Consider the following 15,204-nt stretch of genomic DNA (forward strand, 5'->3'; position numbering starts at 1 on the left):
GTCACACTTTCTCCAGGGCAGGGGTCTTAACTCCCTGTATAAACTTTGCAAAGGATCCTCAAATTTTTTTAAAAGGCGCTTCCATAAGTAGATTTGAGACCCCAGGGTGCAGCTTTGCTCCTGCTGAGAGATATACAGACCACTCTACCTTTGTTTGGCCTGTCCCTGAAGTCGTAGCCAGCTGTTTTTCATCTCTTGTTTCTTCACAGTCAGTTTGTCATTTATGGATGGATTCCTTGTGGAAAGGCGGAAAGATTCCAATTCCACTGGCTGTGAAGAGATTTATAGCAGGTGGATTTATGCCAAATGCTTATATTCATTCCTAAGTCTGCCTTTAAGGAAAAGTAGTTAATTTTAAGAACTTGGTTTTTAAAAGCAGGTACTTAAATGACAATAACAAATATGCAAAGAGTCTTGGTACATGCAGAAAAAAAAAACCCATATGCAATTGTAAACCATCATCCATGTGAAGAACAAGATGTGTGCGGTGATTCATACACAGAAACTAAGCAAGCAGTTTGCAGAATAGGGACAAATATGCAGGAAAATGAATTGCTAAATGCTTAATCTAAAATTGGTGCTGAAAGCCATGAAAGCATGGCAGCACCCAGAAGCAACTAGATTTGTCTTTCAGCAGAAGATTCAAGTAATTTTTATTTCTTTCAGCAAACAGTACCATCAAACCACTGCTTCTAGTGCAGACTACTAGTTGATATGGTTTTCCTTAACACAGCCTGACAAACAGTAATGAACACTCACTAACCCAGGTTTAAAGCTGGTTTCTTTCTTGTAAAACTCCAAACTGATTAAAATTACACAGACAGGAGAATATGTCAGGCTGATTTTAATCCATACAAAAAGTACAGACAGACTTTGTACACAGTATTTGTGGAAGCATCCAAAAAAAAGTCCCAAAACGAGCTCATCTTTCTGTTTCCATGCAGCACTCCTCCATACAGCCTTGAGATTGCTATCTGTGGAATGCTGACTGGTAGTCACCCACGTTGCATATGAGAGTTAGCTAACAAAGTCACAATGTGTGAAGTTCTCGCACATAATGTCACCATTTGCATACTACTGTGAAGAAAAAAGTTATTTAGAGAAAGTTTGCAAAAATGTTTTCTATATGGAAAGGTTTAACACACTGGCCAGCAGTGAAAACAGAGAGGTTGTCAGAACATTTCTGCTACTGTGTTTCAGCTGAAAACTTTTCTTTTCAGTGAAAATACACAATTATATAGAAATTCAGACTCATATTTAATACTCAGGATTAGTCCTAAATGATGCAAACTGGTCATTTTACAAAAGCCAGAGCTGATCAGGCAGGCAGCTAGAATACAAGATGTCTGGTTTTGATGTCTGTGTCAGAAAACTATGTGCACTGTGGGCTTCGCATTTTAGTGCTAAACAGAAGTAGAATTGTGATTTTGGTTCAATCCAGTACAGAAATCGAGGGAAAGATGGAGAGTTAAATTTAGATTCAATCTTTCCCAATCTGGTTTGTAGGTGCAGAACAAAGAATCAGCTACATGTCAAAAATGGACCTCTTGGTGCATCAGGAAGAGTAACATTTGGTGTGATAAAGTAAGATTAAGCAGTACAGTGTTTTACTGAACGACAATCTGTGCTGCATTTGCATTGCATTGCAGTTCCCGCAATGAACCTGAAGAGTCAGATTCATCTTTCCATCATTTCTGGGAAGTAAAAATAGTTTTTTTACATTATCCTCCTTCCCCACTTCTTACCTCCATTTTGGACTTAATAACACTGATTTCTCTTTCCATCTCTTCATGCCTTCGAATCAGGTTTTCCACACTTTCCATATCTTTCCCATAACCCAGTGCTTGTATCAGTGCACTCTGGAGGAAGCAATAGTATGTACAGCACAAATGGTGAAGATGATAAAAAGCAAAAGGATCACATCTCAACTCTTTCAAAGTCTCCTCCATTTCTTTCTATTTCCATCTGAATGTTCTTTCTACCTTTTAAAATAAGATGTGGGTTTGGGGTTTTTTTTGGTGTGGGGACTGGTTGACAGACAACTGAACATGAGCCAACAGTGTGCCCAGGTGGCCAAGAAGGCAAACGGCATTCCTGGCCTGTATCAGAAATGGTGTGGCAAGCAGGACCAGGAAGGTCATTCTGTCCCTGCACTCAGCACTGGTTAGGGCCACACCTTGAGTACTGGGGTCCATTTCCAGGCCCTCCAATTTAAGAAAGATGCTGAGGTGTTTGAATGTGTCCAGAGAAGGGCACCAAGGCTGGTGAGGGGGCTGGAGCACAGCCCTAAGAGGAGTGGCTGAGGGAGCTGGGGTTGTTCAGCCTGGAGAAGAGGAGGCTTAGGGGTGACCTCATTGCTCTCTACAACTACCTGAAAGGAGGTTGTAGCCAGGTGGGGGCTAGTCTCCTCTCTCTTCTCCCAGGCACCCAGTAACAAAATAAGAGGACACACAGTTTCAGACTATGCCAGGGCAGGTTTAGGCTGGACATAAGGAAGAAATTCTTCATGTAAAGTGATTGTCCATTGGAATGGGCTCCCAGGGGAGGCGTTGGAGTCAGGGAAGGTGTTTAAAAGGAGACTGGATGAGGCACGTAGTGCCATGGGTTAGTTGATAGGTTGGACTCGAGCCTACAGGTTTTTTCCAATCTGGTTGATTCTGTGATTCTATTAACCAAAATCTTAGAACTCACCTTCTCAGTAATTCTCTCTGTGATGTCATCAATTTCTCTGATTAAGGCATGGATTTCGAGGGCTCCCTCTAACTTCTTCCTGTATGCATTCAAGTTACCATGGAAACTGTTCCACCTTTTGTAGGAAAGAATATTTTAGAGGTGAATTTCAGAGGTGAGGATTTCCACCGAGTTTTATGATGCTCAGATCTAAATACAAAGACAAAATTTCTGAAATATGTAATGATCCCCAGTTCCTCAGAAGAGAGGATACACTGCATGGCTAAAGCACTAGCCTGTCAAGACTGGTTATAGCTATTTCAGGATTACAGAATGGCATGGGGGTTAAAATCTAAAAATGCTGATCCAATTTCCTTAAACTCTCAGGAACCTCACAATCTCCATTTTCATGATTTCAGTTCTTCCCTGCTGGGCTGTAGAGTAACCAGAGCAATGAGCACTTCACTAAGCTAACTGTGTGAACAGAAAGAAGAGTTTTAACTCCATGGATCTAGTGTATAATGAGCTGTGCAACAGCACCTTTGCCTCCAAGGCTAGAAACATGGCTTCAAACCTGCTGGATTAGAAATCCTTCTGGCTAACTACTTGAAGAGTCTTGAAAGGCGACTCCATTGTTTGATGTTAGATAGTCTTGACATTAAAGAAGAAAATATAATTTGCAATTTATCTGTTTATCTCAGTCCAAGTAATCTAATCTTCCCTTCTTGATTTTGTTTTACACAGAAAGCTCTAGAAACACACTTCTCATTGAGCTGCTTCCGACGCTCGTATATTGTCTTTGTTTCTTCCTTATTCTGTCTCTCCAGTTTCATGGCCAGGGTATTGATAGATCTGATGTGAGCATCATCCACCGTTGTCTCCTGTAAAGGAGAAAGAAAAGGACAAAAGCATGTGTTCAACATGCTTGTGACTGAGGTCTGCACTAAGACATGAAAAATAACAGCAGCCAAACATTTCAGACACATGGGATTTGCTCTTCTACAATTGCTGGTGTTACCAGTCGCTTACGAAAAGACAGTAAAGGCAAGTAAGAACATTAATGACTACAGAGAAAACAATGATCTCAGTCTAGATAAGGACCCTCAGAGCTTCATTTTTAAGCCAGGCACTCCAGCAAGGGCTTTTTTGTTGAAGAAACGCAGGTACAGTTGCTGGATAAATAGATGGCTGCAGTGAAACAGATGACATGTGGCAGATTGGTCCCCTGCCAAACAGGTAGTGACTTGTGTCTTCTAGCCCTACTTGCTGTTTTTAATAAATAGGCTTCTGTCCAGAAGTTCCTTCTGTACTGTGGACAACAGACTTAAAATCCTTAGAGCCTTGAGAAACCCAGAGAACCCCTGCCATTGCATTTTTCTCAAGAAAGATCACTGCATTTCAGAAGGTATGCTGAGTCTTTGAGACAACTTGCTTCTCAGGTATGTACCATAGAAAGGATAATATTTGCACATAGCACATATAAGTCTGGAATATAGTGGAAAAATTGTTCTTTTGGAGCATGAAGGATGGCCAACATTGAACACTGCTCCAAGATTCATAAACATTCCCTGTTTTTCTAAGACCAGTAAATCACAAGCTGAGTAGGGAGACATTAATCACTGGTGTAGTAGAAGCACAGCTGCAAGATGCCAGCACACTGTTAATGGAAGTATTGACTCCACTTGTGTTTTATTTATGCTACATCCATACCAATGTGCATGCTTCCATATGTGCTTTACAGCCATAAAGTAAACAAGAGAAACCAGCAGACAGTTAGATATTCTTCAGAAATCCTGCAGTATCCTCTCCTGGGAAGTAATAACAGCAGAAAATCTGGCAGCCATGAGAACTGGATGAAGCTCCCTACCCTGATCTCAGATTCGTCTAGTGGAAACCTAGACTGGAATGATGCACACTCTATGCCAGGATCAGCCTGCTCTTACTTGTATCACTCTCTGAAGTACTGTGTCACTAAGCATCAGCTGTGAAAGGTATCCTTGTCCCAACGTTTTTTTTTCAGGAATCATGTTGAGAGTGTTACAAGAGGGGTGGCTGCAGGCTAGTAGTATCAAAGGCCAAGAGCTTCCTGTGCATATAAAAGCTAACTTAGTTTATGGAAAGACTTTCTTCCTTAGGGTCGTGCTGACTGGACACTGGGTTCTTCCTGCTTCTTTCAACATTCTTCTTTTGGCTGGTGCAACCTGTAGGAGAGCCCTTGTTACATCCCTTAGGTCATGGTTCAGTTAATGAGGATTAAAGTGCCAATGAAAGTCTCCTCACTTATTCCCTGGTGCTGAAGCTTGAACATTTTACAGGAAATTCTGCTGGGCTCTGGAAAGAGGAGCTCTGGGTTTTCTCCCAGGTGTCAGGCATTTCTCTACAGCTGTTTTGTATAGAAGAGGATTGTTTCCATCTGCTATTATGCAACAGGAGTAGGAGGTGAGAGCTGCCATAACAGGAATTAGCAACAAGACAGCAGGCAAACAAAATATAAAGAATATTAGTTTACATCTATGGCAGTTGACACAGAGCGCAAGAGGCTGCTGCAAATGTTCCCCTCAATGTATGACCCCACAGCTTGCATGATGGAAAATGAGGCACATCACAGAGGCCCTGATATGTGCTGGTCCTGCTCCCTAGCATTCCCAAGCCTCGGTGCTCAGGTTGGCACAGCTTGCTGTGGTCAAGAGGCAGCTGACATGACTCAGCACCACACAGGAGGTCAGAGATCTCTGCACAGAAGGTTGAACTGTGCAGCTGTCTTGTCACATGGCTGCTACCCAAAGTGTAAACCATTGCTTTGTTTTACTAGATGTCTGATTATTAGTGTTATGATTCATGTATAATAACATGTGCTGTATCAACAGAGGCCCCCAGATATATGTGCTTCATTTGGATGAAAGAATATGAGAAACTTGACTGATTCTCAGGAGGTGATGGAGAAATAAAGGAGGAAAATGAAGAAAGTGATTAATTTTTAAAATGGGCCTGTTCATGGAAGGTTCATATAAATTTTCAGAGTTGAGAAATGACTGAAACAACCATTCTAATCCACTGTTGGGTGGAACACACTTTGGCTTTGCAGACAGTATAAACCAAACTAGAAATCTGCTCAAATCCAGGCTTTGCAGTTGTGTAATGCAATTCAAAATTCAAAGTTTTGTCACGAGAGCCTAACAGGTCTGTTTAGACATCATCCAAGCAGAAGACGCGATAAGGGAAGATTTTTTTTCATAGTTTATAAAGTGGTAATCATAGAATCGTTTCACTCAGAGGGACCTCTAAGATCAAGTCCCACCAGTGACCTAACACCACCATGGCCATTAAACCATGTCCCAAAGTGTCACATCTACACATTTTTTTTAGCACCTCCAGGTACCTTGACTCCACCATCTCTCTGGCCGGCCTCCTACTCTCTGATCTTTTAACCTCTTCAAGGTACTGGAACTGTATTTTCTACATGGATATACTGCTGTGCTGAAAAAATAATTGCTGTGTCCATCACACAAGGAATGTCCTATGTAAACACCTCTTACCCCTGATGTAGCTCCACGGAACTCATTCAGCTTTTTCATGAGCTGCAGGCAGTGTTCATAGTCGTTCCCCACATCTCCTACATTAATCATGACTTCCTGGGGAAATAAGCAGCAGACAGGCAAACATTCAGGCTAATTGTACAAGAGCACAGCACATCCTAATGGTTATGTTGACGCAGTAAGCTCTGTGATGTCTGTAAATGCCTGGCTTACAGCTTCTGAAGCAGTGTCCTCTGATCTTTAGATAATTATGAGACTTAGTCCAAATTCTCTCTCCAATCTATTACTGACTATGGAAGAAAACTCTGAATTGAAATTTAGTGGAAGTGATTCTTCTCTCACTCTCACAGAAATGTGCACATATGACACACAGTGAGAGTGAATGCTTCAAGACTCTTTCATTCTAGTCGGTTCTCATTGCTCTGTTTTGATAGAGACAACTCCCAACAACCACATTCTCTCTATGTGTACATTTTACATGAGAACACGTGCTGATACTGTCCAACTGACTCTGGCAGGGAAACACTTCAGAAAATGGTTAGAATTTGTTGAATTGTTCCTTCCATACTGTTTGTAAAACATTCTAAGAAAAAGTCACCATGACAATATCTTGGGAGAGGACACATTCATCAGAAGGTCACTGCTCAATAGCAAGTCTCTAGTGTGATGCTTGGGTTAAACGCTAGAACTCATTTACCTTCTCTCTGATCCAGGCTTCTACCTGGTCCACCTTCTGGAGAAATTCCAGGAAGTCCCGGCTGTCCTCCAGCATCTTTCCACGGGCAGCAACAGCTCTCTTCAATTTCTCCCAATGCTCCTGAAGCGTGCGGACTTGGCGACGGATCTCTCCTGATTTTGGGTGGCCTTTTGATAGTAAGGCTTCTCCTTTCTTCACATTTAGAAGAAGAAATTAGAAATGAAGTGTGCAACTAATTTTTAGTGTGATTACTGTGCTATGTGACTTTTCAGAAGGGCACTCTCACTTTCCTAACCTGGACTGCACAAGAAATTACTAACATACATTTTTACTGCCCAAATGACACTGTTCAGCTGGGAAGTTTTTACATCCGGAGGGAAGCGATAACAGCAGAATTTGAATGTTTTTCTGCTAAGAGTGGCATTCATGGACTGAAAGCACTGTGAGAGGTATTAGAGATGATTGTGTCCTTCAGCTATGCAATTCACTCAGTTTCAACATGTATGTTCATAAATTGGGCATGAAATCCCATTTAACTTCTGTAGGTTTAATCACCTCAGGCAAGGAAGAAGTTAGTGATATCTTTCTGCTTGGGCAATAAGGAAAGACGGAAGTCCTCTGGATAGAGCAATTAACAAATCTCTGCTGTAAATGAAGAGCATTACATTTTCATGGCTTAGCAACTGTGTTGTCACACAAGTAAGGTAATTGATATAGGAGTGGTGAACAAGTTACGCTTTCTTTTCACTCCATCTATCTGTCCTTCTTTGGATAACCAGCAACCATCTGTAAAACTACTAACAGAGTGTTACCTTATTAACACCCGTGATGATTTCTTCGTTTGCTAGAATCTCTGCCTCAAAGACTTGATGTTTCTGCAGCAGCTTCATTTTGTCCTGCAGACTGCTGGGATCTTGTATGGAGGGATCCTCCAGCTTCTGCATGCGCTCACTGATCCAGTCTTCTGCCTGCAGCAGTGAGAGGTTTCAGTTAGTCTGATATGCCATCCTGGGGCCTCCTCCCAAGGCCTGCCATTGTGCTGGGCAACCGCCTATGCCTAGGCTGGGCAGATTGAGATGGCATCCAGCAGCTGAGGTGGGCCTCCAGTTTCTGAACTAGCCTACTGTTCCAGGTCAAGCACATCTGGAGCTGGAGAGTGGTCTGGAAACCTGACTCCAGGTGGGCAGAGAAACCTGGCCCTTCCTGGCGGGGGGGGGGGGACGGAACGGACACGACTCCCCAGGTCAAATTTTCTCCCACTTCCTGTCCACAACCCTATTTAAGAGGCATTCAAGCTCCTGTTTACTCTTTTGCACCTGCTTTCACATCTGCACCATCCCTTTTGTTGCTGCTGCTTCTGTTAACCATGTGGCCAGCCTAACCACATAGACAACCCTGCTACCTCCTGCATCTAAGAATGCATCTCAATCCAGAGAGTCCACTGCCATCCAACCCAGTTTTGTAGATGTATCTGTATCTGTTCTCTTCCCTTATATTTCCTTAACCTTCTTTACCTTGAATACCTTTTATTTATTGATAAAAATTACCTTTTAACTTCCAAATCAGTGCAAGTCCATTCTTTGGGTATTTTACCCCTTTTACTTTCCTGCCTAACTTTTTTTTCCATATGGAGAGAGGGGAGGCATCCTAAATTTTGTTCCATTGGGCTTGTGGACTCCAGGAACCTCAAGCAGCAACTTCCTTGCTAATAAATAACATTAGGTATGGATAAAAATGGAATCTGACCAAAGAATAATGAAAAATTCCTTGATTACTCCTAATCTGATCACAAAATATAAACAGATTATACAAGCTTCTAGATTAGATATGGAGAATTATTAAGCAGATGTGCAGCCTTGACATTGTAGGCACAGTTAAAATGAGATTATGACAGATGAGCCTTGGATTTAGGGTTCTGAGCTTCACCTCCTATCTCTGCCATTGACCTGCCTGTAAAATAGGGATTCTTAAAAATTCCATGCCTTGCCTATAACACAGTATCAACAGTTCCTATCTCAGCAACATTGTGAGATCTAAGTGGAAAATTCAAATTAAAAAAAAAAATTACTAATGAGGCCAGCCAATAGTGAAATTATTTGAAAGAAATACAACTCTACCTCCTTTTACACTTCACGAAATTCAAAATGGTCTGCTTGGGAACATTGAATTCAGACAAGCAGGTGACCACCATAAGGACAAACGAAACAGAGGCTACGCATTTCTCTTAAGGAATTATTTTTTAGGAGATTTAAATTAATGAAGACAGGACAGTGAGTTTTCCACTATTTTCTTAAATATCTGCTGAATGATAGTTCTTGGCATAGAAGGAAATATTTTCTATTCATCCAAACACTGAGAACTGGACACTTGATAGATGTTGTAACTGACTCTGGTGTCCTCAGACCACTCAAGAATACTAATGCTTTGAGAGCACAAGAACAGCAAATGGAAGCCAGGTTTATCAGTTTCAAAGCATCTTGGCTGTCCTTGTGTGCATGCAGCAGAGTTCCACAAGACTTGACAACTGGAAGATTTTCTAAGTTAATTAATGATTTGAAGTGTTGTTTCAGCTGTTGACATTCTATAAACAATAACAGAAATAGCTTGCACTACAGCATGCTCTCCAGATGCTGTTCCCCTCCAAGGCAAAGAGACTCAAACAAGAACCTTATGTCAAGGTTGTCCAGGTCTGCACCCTGTCTTCTGCTGTTTTAATTTCTGACACACTCCTCACAAACTAAGGGCTTCTTCCATTACCCAGCCACACATTAAAGCTTTAACATCACTTAACTGATGTCTCATTTGTATGGGAGAAGTTCACCCATATGGTTAGGATGAGAAACAAAATTGCATACAGCCACTAACAGGGCCTTTTCTCCCCTACTTTTAATAAAAAGCAATGATTTCATGACAAACTGAACAAAGTCATTAAAAAAAACCAAAAACCCAACACCACATCTGCACTTTCAGTGGCTTGGTTTATTTTAAGACTTAATTAAAATGGCTCTTGGGAGTGGGAGATCCTTCTCATGGCCCTGTGTCCACACTCAGATGTGAATCAAGGCTGATCTGTAGACAGAGTCTTATTTTCAAAGGACTCATAAAAAACATGAGCACTATCAATTTAGAAACCTACATTTTAAAAATATCAGTTATTTTTGCCTCAAGATCAGAAGCTTATTGTAAATTACTAATTTTTAATAGCAGAAATATATAAAGCATATAAAAAGGTACACTTGTTCTAGATATTTAGAGGCATCAACTAATTCTCTCTCTCACTTGCCTGAGATAAAGAAGTAGGTTTTATTCTCATTCACAGTGGGTGAAAGGGAAATGAAGTTAAGTGGCATTAATACAATGAACAAGTTTCAGTCAGCATTAAAACTCAGCGCCAGCTTTAGAAGTCAAAACTTTGAGCATTATGAACTTTTCTCTGCAATAATTGAAATAAATACACATATTTCTTGAGTAGCAATCTTTTAATTTGCCTTCTAAGTTAACAGTGACATACAGACTTTGTGACAGTAGGGTAGTCTGTTATTCTATCTCACTTCTTTGGCACCAGAAAAAGCACTTATTTCTATTGTTAGAGAGTATACCTTATTTTGTGAGTTGCATGAGCTCTTGAATTAGTTGTTGAAGTTTTTGTGCAGAAAAAAACAAAGCCCTATGTTCTGAAAAGGGTACAAACTGCAGCAGCTAGTATTCTAAGCTGGCCACACCAAGCTGAGGTCTTCATCTTCTCTCATCAGTAATCAGACTGTGTTGTCTTTGTATTGATGTGTGTATCTCCCTGTATAATTGCTTCTAGAGAGTAGCTAGAGACTATTAACAATGACAATGATCACTTTTCTGCTGACACAAAAAGTTCTCTTTGATCTGTAGAAATTACTTGACACAATTGCAGTAGGGAGACTTTTCAGGGGAGTGGAAACTGAGCTATGAAATTTGTTCTCATAATAAGTAAGAATAAGCAATGACCTCATTGATTGCACAGCTAAACTCAAAACTCATCTCTGCAATTTAACATCCATTTGGTGATTATTCGCTTATATAACCTCATACACACCCAGAGCATCATTAAAATCAAATTAAACATTCCATTCTATCCAGCAAAGAGGAAGAGATATTACTGTTTCTTTCTTTTTTTTTTTTTTTAATTCCCTAGCGGAATTCACATTCTAGAGCAGTAGGCAATGAATTTAGATTGGTGAGGTAAATGAGCAGGTAGTTTGAGAGCAAAAACACCCTGTAATACTCTTGGCTGAATTTATGTAGAGAAATTTTATGATGAAAACTTTCCTCCCTATACAGGGCCAAATCCTTTGCTCTGAGTGTGTAATTCAAGAACAAAGAGGGCCCCAGCTTCAGGACTGATTTGGCAGTTACAGAAATACAGGAAGAAATGCAGAAGTATTTCTACCTAATGGCTTGGTTTTTGCTCTAGGAGAGCATTGACAGTTTGTGTACCAAATAGTGTTGGCAGTTCTGTGACCTTTTCCATCAGAAATGCATTGCTGTTTTGAAATATTTGCATTGTTCAATGCACAGTTCACTTCATCCCCTCCCCTGTGCTAGTCCATAAAGTGGACTGGCCATCAGTGGTGGACTGGTTCCTATGATAGGAAAAGTATAGCTAAATAATTAATATTTGGCTGTGTAAATAATTTCTTGAAAAAAAAAAATCAGCATGCAGCTCTAGTTGTGCAGTGTAGCCAGACAGTAAGGTATTTATATGTTTGATTACTTTGGTGGGTTAGGGAGGAGTGATAAATTTGGTTGTTAGCAGCCATTACGTTACAGGCATTCATTCTCCTTTGATGATAGTCATAAGTTGACCTGTGCCAGGCTGTGTCTTTTTCATGTTTCGAGAGGTGAAAGCACCTGCCGTTTTTCTTTGAACCATGAAGGATGTACCATGAGATACAGCAGCAAAAAATGTGCATAATAGACCAGGCAAGGGCTTTTTCAAATGTCCCTCTGGGCCTGTGCATTGCTGTTTATGGCAGAACACTGGATGCCAACACAGTTTTCAGTTATGCACGTTGTGCTGCTCTTTGAAAGACTGACCAACAGTTGAGCCAGGAACAGAGCTACTCAGTCACAGGACTAAGGACAGAACAGGAGACAGGAAGAAACATATTCTGCAGAGACCAGTCTAGAATAGCTGAAGAGCTATGCTAAGTAAAAGCACTATTCTGAAGGCCTATTTGTAAATCTTGCACTCTTGCCATACTGTTTTCCACTTTGTGTTCACCCTGATTTGAATTATCCTTTCTTTCCCACGAAAGGAAACCGTAAGGTAGCAACTGGCAGTTGCCCTTGTAGCAGTTTTATTTTAGCAGGGCTCTTGATGTGTAAAGAAGCTGTAATGGGCACAGTGCCACAATGATGGTGTAGTAACAGCAATGCCATTGGAACACTCCTTTGTCTGAGTGTGACAGGAGTTTCCATACCAGAGCAGACTATGAATGTGCCTAATATGTGACAAAGGCAGGCACTTCACCCAACATGGGTAGGCAGCTCTTCTGCCTTCCACCCTTATCTCTCTCTAAAATCCTCTTACCTCTTCCAAATTCTGATAGAAAAGTGCCAGAAGAAGGGCGGTCTGCAGCTTCTCTCTCCTGCTCTGAGACAGATCCTTGATCTGTTGCTTCCTTCCACGAATGGTATCCAGTTTGTGCTGGATCTTTAGCCCTTCCACTCCATCAACCTTTTGTAGTTTGCTTGCCTGTTCTTGAAGAGACATCATCTGAGGAGGCAACAAGTTGAAAGTTACTTTTATGCAAAAGAAACAAAAAGCTGGGCTCCTTTCAATACATTAAAGAGTCTCCTATATTCTGTAATGAACCAAGAAGAGCAGGGACAAGTTAACCAGCATCCTTCCACCCTCAACCTGTACTATGTTATACCTATGACATCCTTGTCAGAAAATCATGTAATCATTTTGATTGGAAAATAGCTCTAAGATCACCAAGTTTAACCATTATCTAACTCTACCAAGTCCTTGCCTTTGGTCTCTGTAGTGCTCCTTGGATACTTAAATGAACTAAAGCTATAGTTCCAGCAGTCCTTATGCCACTGATCATATAGTGTAATGATTGATGGAGCAAGCCTGACACCCATGAGTGCTCAGGTTTTATTGCTTTGTGGAAATCAGGTGTCCAAAGGTAGATCCCAACATAAACAATTGGTCTGGCAGGGAACTTGCAGAGGTTTTGAGAACCAGGTTTCAGTTTAGCCCTAGCCTGGATGAATTACAGCAGTGGCCACCAGACAGGCAGATGCCTGGGTAAAGTAGTTCAGTATCTATTCCAAAGGTGCCAGTTTGGTATAGATATTGTAGATACAGTGTGCATTTAAATAATTAGACAAGTCATCCCCTCTGTTCTACTCTATTTTATTTGCTTTAAAAGCCACTGGTGATTTAATGAAAATACATATCCGTAACACACAATATGACCTGCTTTAAATATGTCTTTTGCTAAGTCACACTGTTCAACTTACTGAGCAGTTTTTCTGCTCTCCAAAAGAGAAAATAGAGGCAGGACTTGGGCATGGAGCATTTAATAGTAGTTCTCCACTGCTCTGCCTCTTATTTCTCAGAGCTTCCCCATTTTCTCTTTTGGATAAAGTTATCAGGCATATTACATTAACAAACAAACAAAAAACCCCACCAAAAAAACCACCAAACAAAACAACACAGCCCACCAAAAAAGACCACCAAAAATTAAATCCAAAACAAAACCACCCAACAAAAAAATGTTATAGATTACGCTGAGAATATTTGTTGTTATTTTCATACCTTCTCATCCTGTGATGCCAGAAGCTTCTCAAAAGCCTCATGTTTCTTTATGAGTTGCTCTACTTCATCTATAGACCTTCCAAGGTCACTGCTTTTCAAATAAATCTGTAAAACAAAAGGGTTAATGTTTTTCTCAGTGGATTAATTCTCACATGAGCCTGATTCATAAATATGAGAAGTAATGACTCTGTAGTTGAGAGTACACTTGAGAGGGGAAAAAAAAAGGATCATGAAACAACTGAAATTGGAAATTAAATAGTACAGCCCCATAGTCCTGAGCAAGAAAGAGAAGCATTAGCAGGCCCAGCTAATGAAGGTGACCTATTGCTGCTTATTCCAATCACTAAGTCACAAGGCTGGCAGTGAATTCTGGAGGTCTAAGCCTTTCCTGTAATCATCTGCTATTTTTTTCAGGCTGTCTTTACAGTTTGCCTGCATTAATTTTATTTACTGCCTGTCCTGTCAGTCTCTGAGGCAGAATGATCTTAGTCTAAAACAACAATTGCATTTTTAAGGGAATTGACCTCTGATTTGCCTTGAACACCGCAAGGTCTTTTTCCAACTAATCTACATACATCTCTAAGGCACCACAGTGTTTTTTAACTCTTTTCTGGTGTTAAGAAAACTGACTGCCTAATCACTTCTCCCATGCATTCTGTTCTATTCAGTTTTGTCAAATGCCAAAGAGTAAACAGTGTATCTTATCTATTATCAGCAACAACTACCACAAGCTATTCCTCAGGCCAGTAAGGAGTTGTATTATTTTTCTAGCAGATTGAATTTTCCACAATTTCCTCCCTTGTTCAGCGATGAGATAAGAGCAGGACAAAACCCCCAGACAGAGGCTCTGAGACATGAACAAAAATTACCTGTGCACCAGGTTCACAGTGTAGCTAATCTAACTGGACAGGCTTTTAGAGTTCAGGCTATTAAAGGAAAGTGCATTTATTGCCTGGGACATAGCCTTGGGTAATCCATTTTGTAAGCTCATGGAGTCATAAGTATTTGGATGAGAAATTTCAACCAGTAACTCTGCCTCCATAAAGTGTAATCAACAGAGACAGAAGAAGAATTTGAGATCAGTGATAATGGTGTGAAAGAATTAAGAGACAGGAAAGAAACAGAATACGATCAGTGGAGCACCACAGCTGCTAGCAGTTTCAGAAGAGGGCTGGTCAAGAACACAGGCAAACCTGTGCCTTAAACCCGTGGATGTGATCGGTAAACATTACATCTATAGAAATGTCTCTTGCTTTGCACAACATTGTGGATCTGTGACAGTCTCAGAGAGTGGTTTTCACAGGAGAAAAGAAGATATCCTTCAATGCCTGCTTTAGAAAATGAGTAACAATACTCATTGTCTGCACAGAAGACACAGACCACTAAACACCACAGGGCATTTTCTCAGGCATGTTGAGTGCTGGGGAATCCACACCTACCTGTCAGGGTCTGAGTGCACCAAATTACTCTGCTGGCCTTGACTATGCCCTGGACAG

At 40.8% G+C, this 15,204-nt stretch overlaps 1 protein-coding gene across 1 annotated transcript in view; it reads right to left on the reverse strand.

Moving 5' to 3' along the window:
- The window catches only part of SPTBN5 (spectrin beta, non-erythrocytic 5), a 97,773-nt gene that overhangs the window by 27,824 nt on the left and 54,745 nt on the right, over positions 1-15,204 (reverse strand). The window contains exons 34-42 of the mRNA XM_064146220.1: positions 13,709-13,813; positions 12,470-12,655; positions 7,716-7,871; positions 6,904-7,095; positions 6,207-6,302; positions 3,433-3,551; positions 2,692-2,806; positions 1,746-1,859; positions 149-270 (exon numbers count right to left, since the gene is read on the reverse strand). Of these exons, the coding sequence (XP_064002290.1) occupies positions 149-270; positions 1,746-1,859; positions 2,692-2,806; positions 3,433-3,551; positions 6,207-6,302; positions 6,904-7,095; positions 7,716-7,871; positions 12,470-12,655; positions 13,709-13,813 (1,205 nt within the window). The remainder of the gene's footprint in view (positions 1-148; positions 271-1,745; positions 1,860-2,691; positions 2,807-3,432; positions 3,552-6,206; positions 6,303-6,903; positions 7,096-7,715; positions 7,872-12,469; positions 12,656-13,708; positions 13,814-15,204) is intronic.

Source organism: Pogoniulus pusillus, chromosome 1 (genome assembly GCF_015220805.1).
Source record: "Pogoniulus pusillus isolate bPogPus1 chromosome 1, bPogPus1.pri, whole genome shotgun sequence".
Classification (NCBI taxonomy): Eukaryota; Metazoa; Chordata; class Aves; order Piciformes; family Lybiidae; genus Pogoniulus; species Pogoniulus pusillus.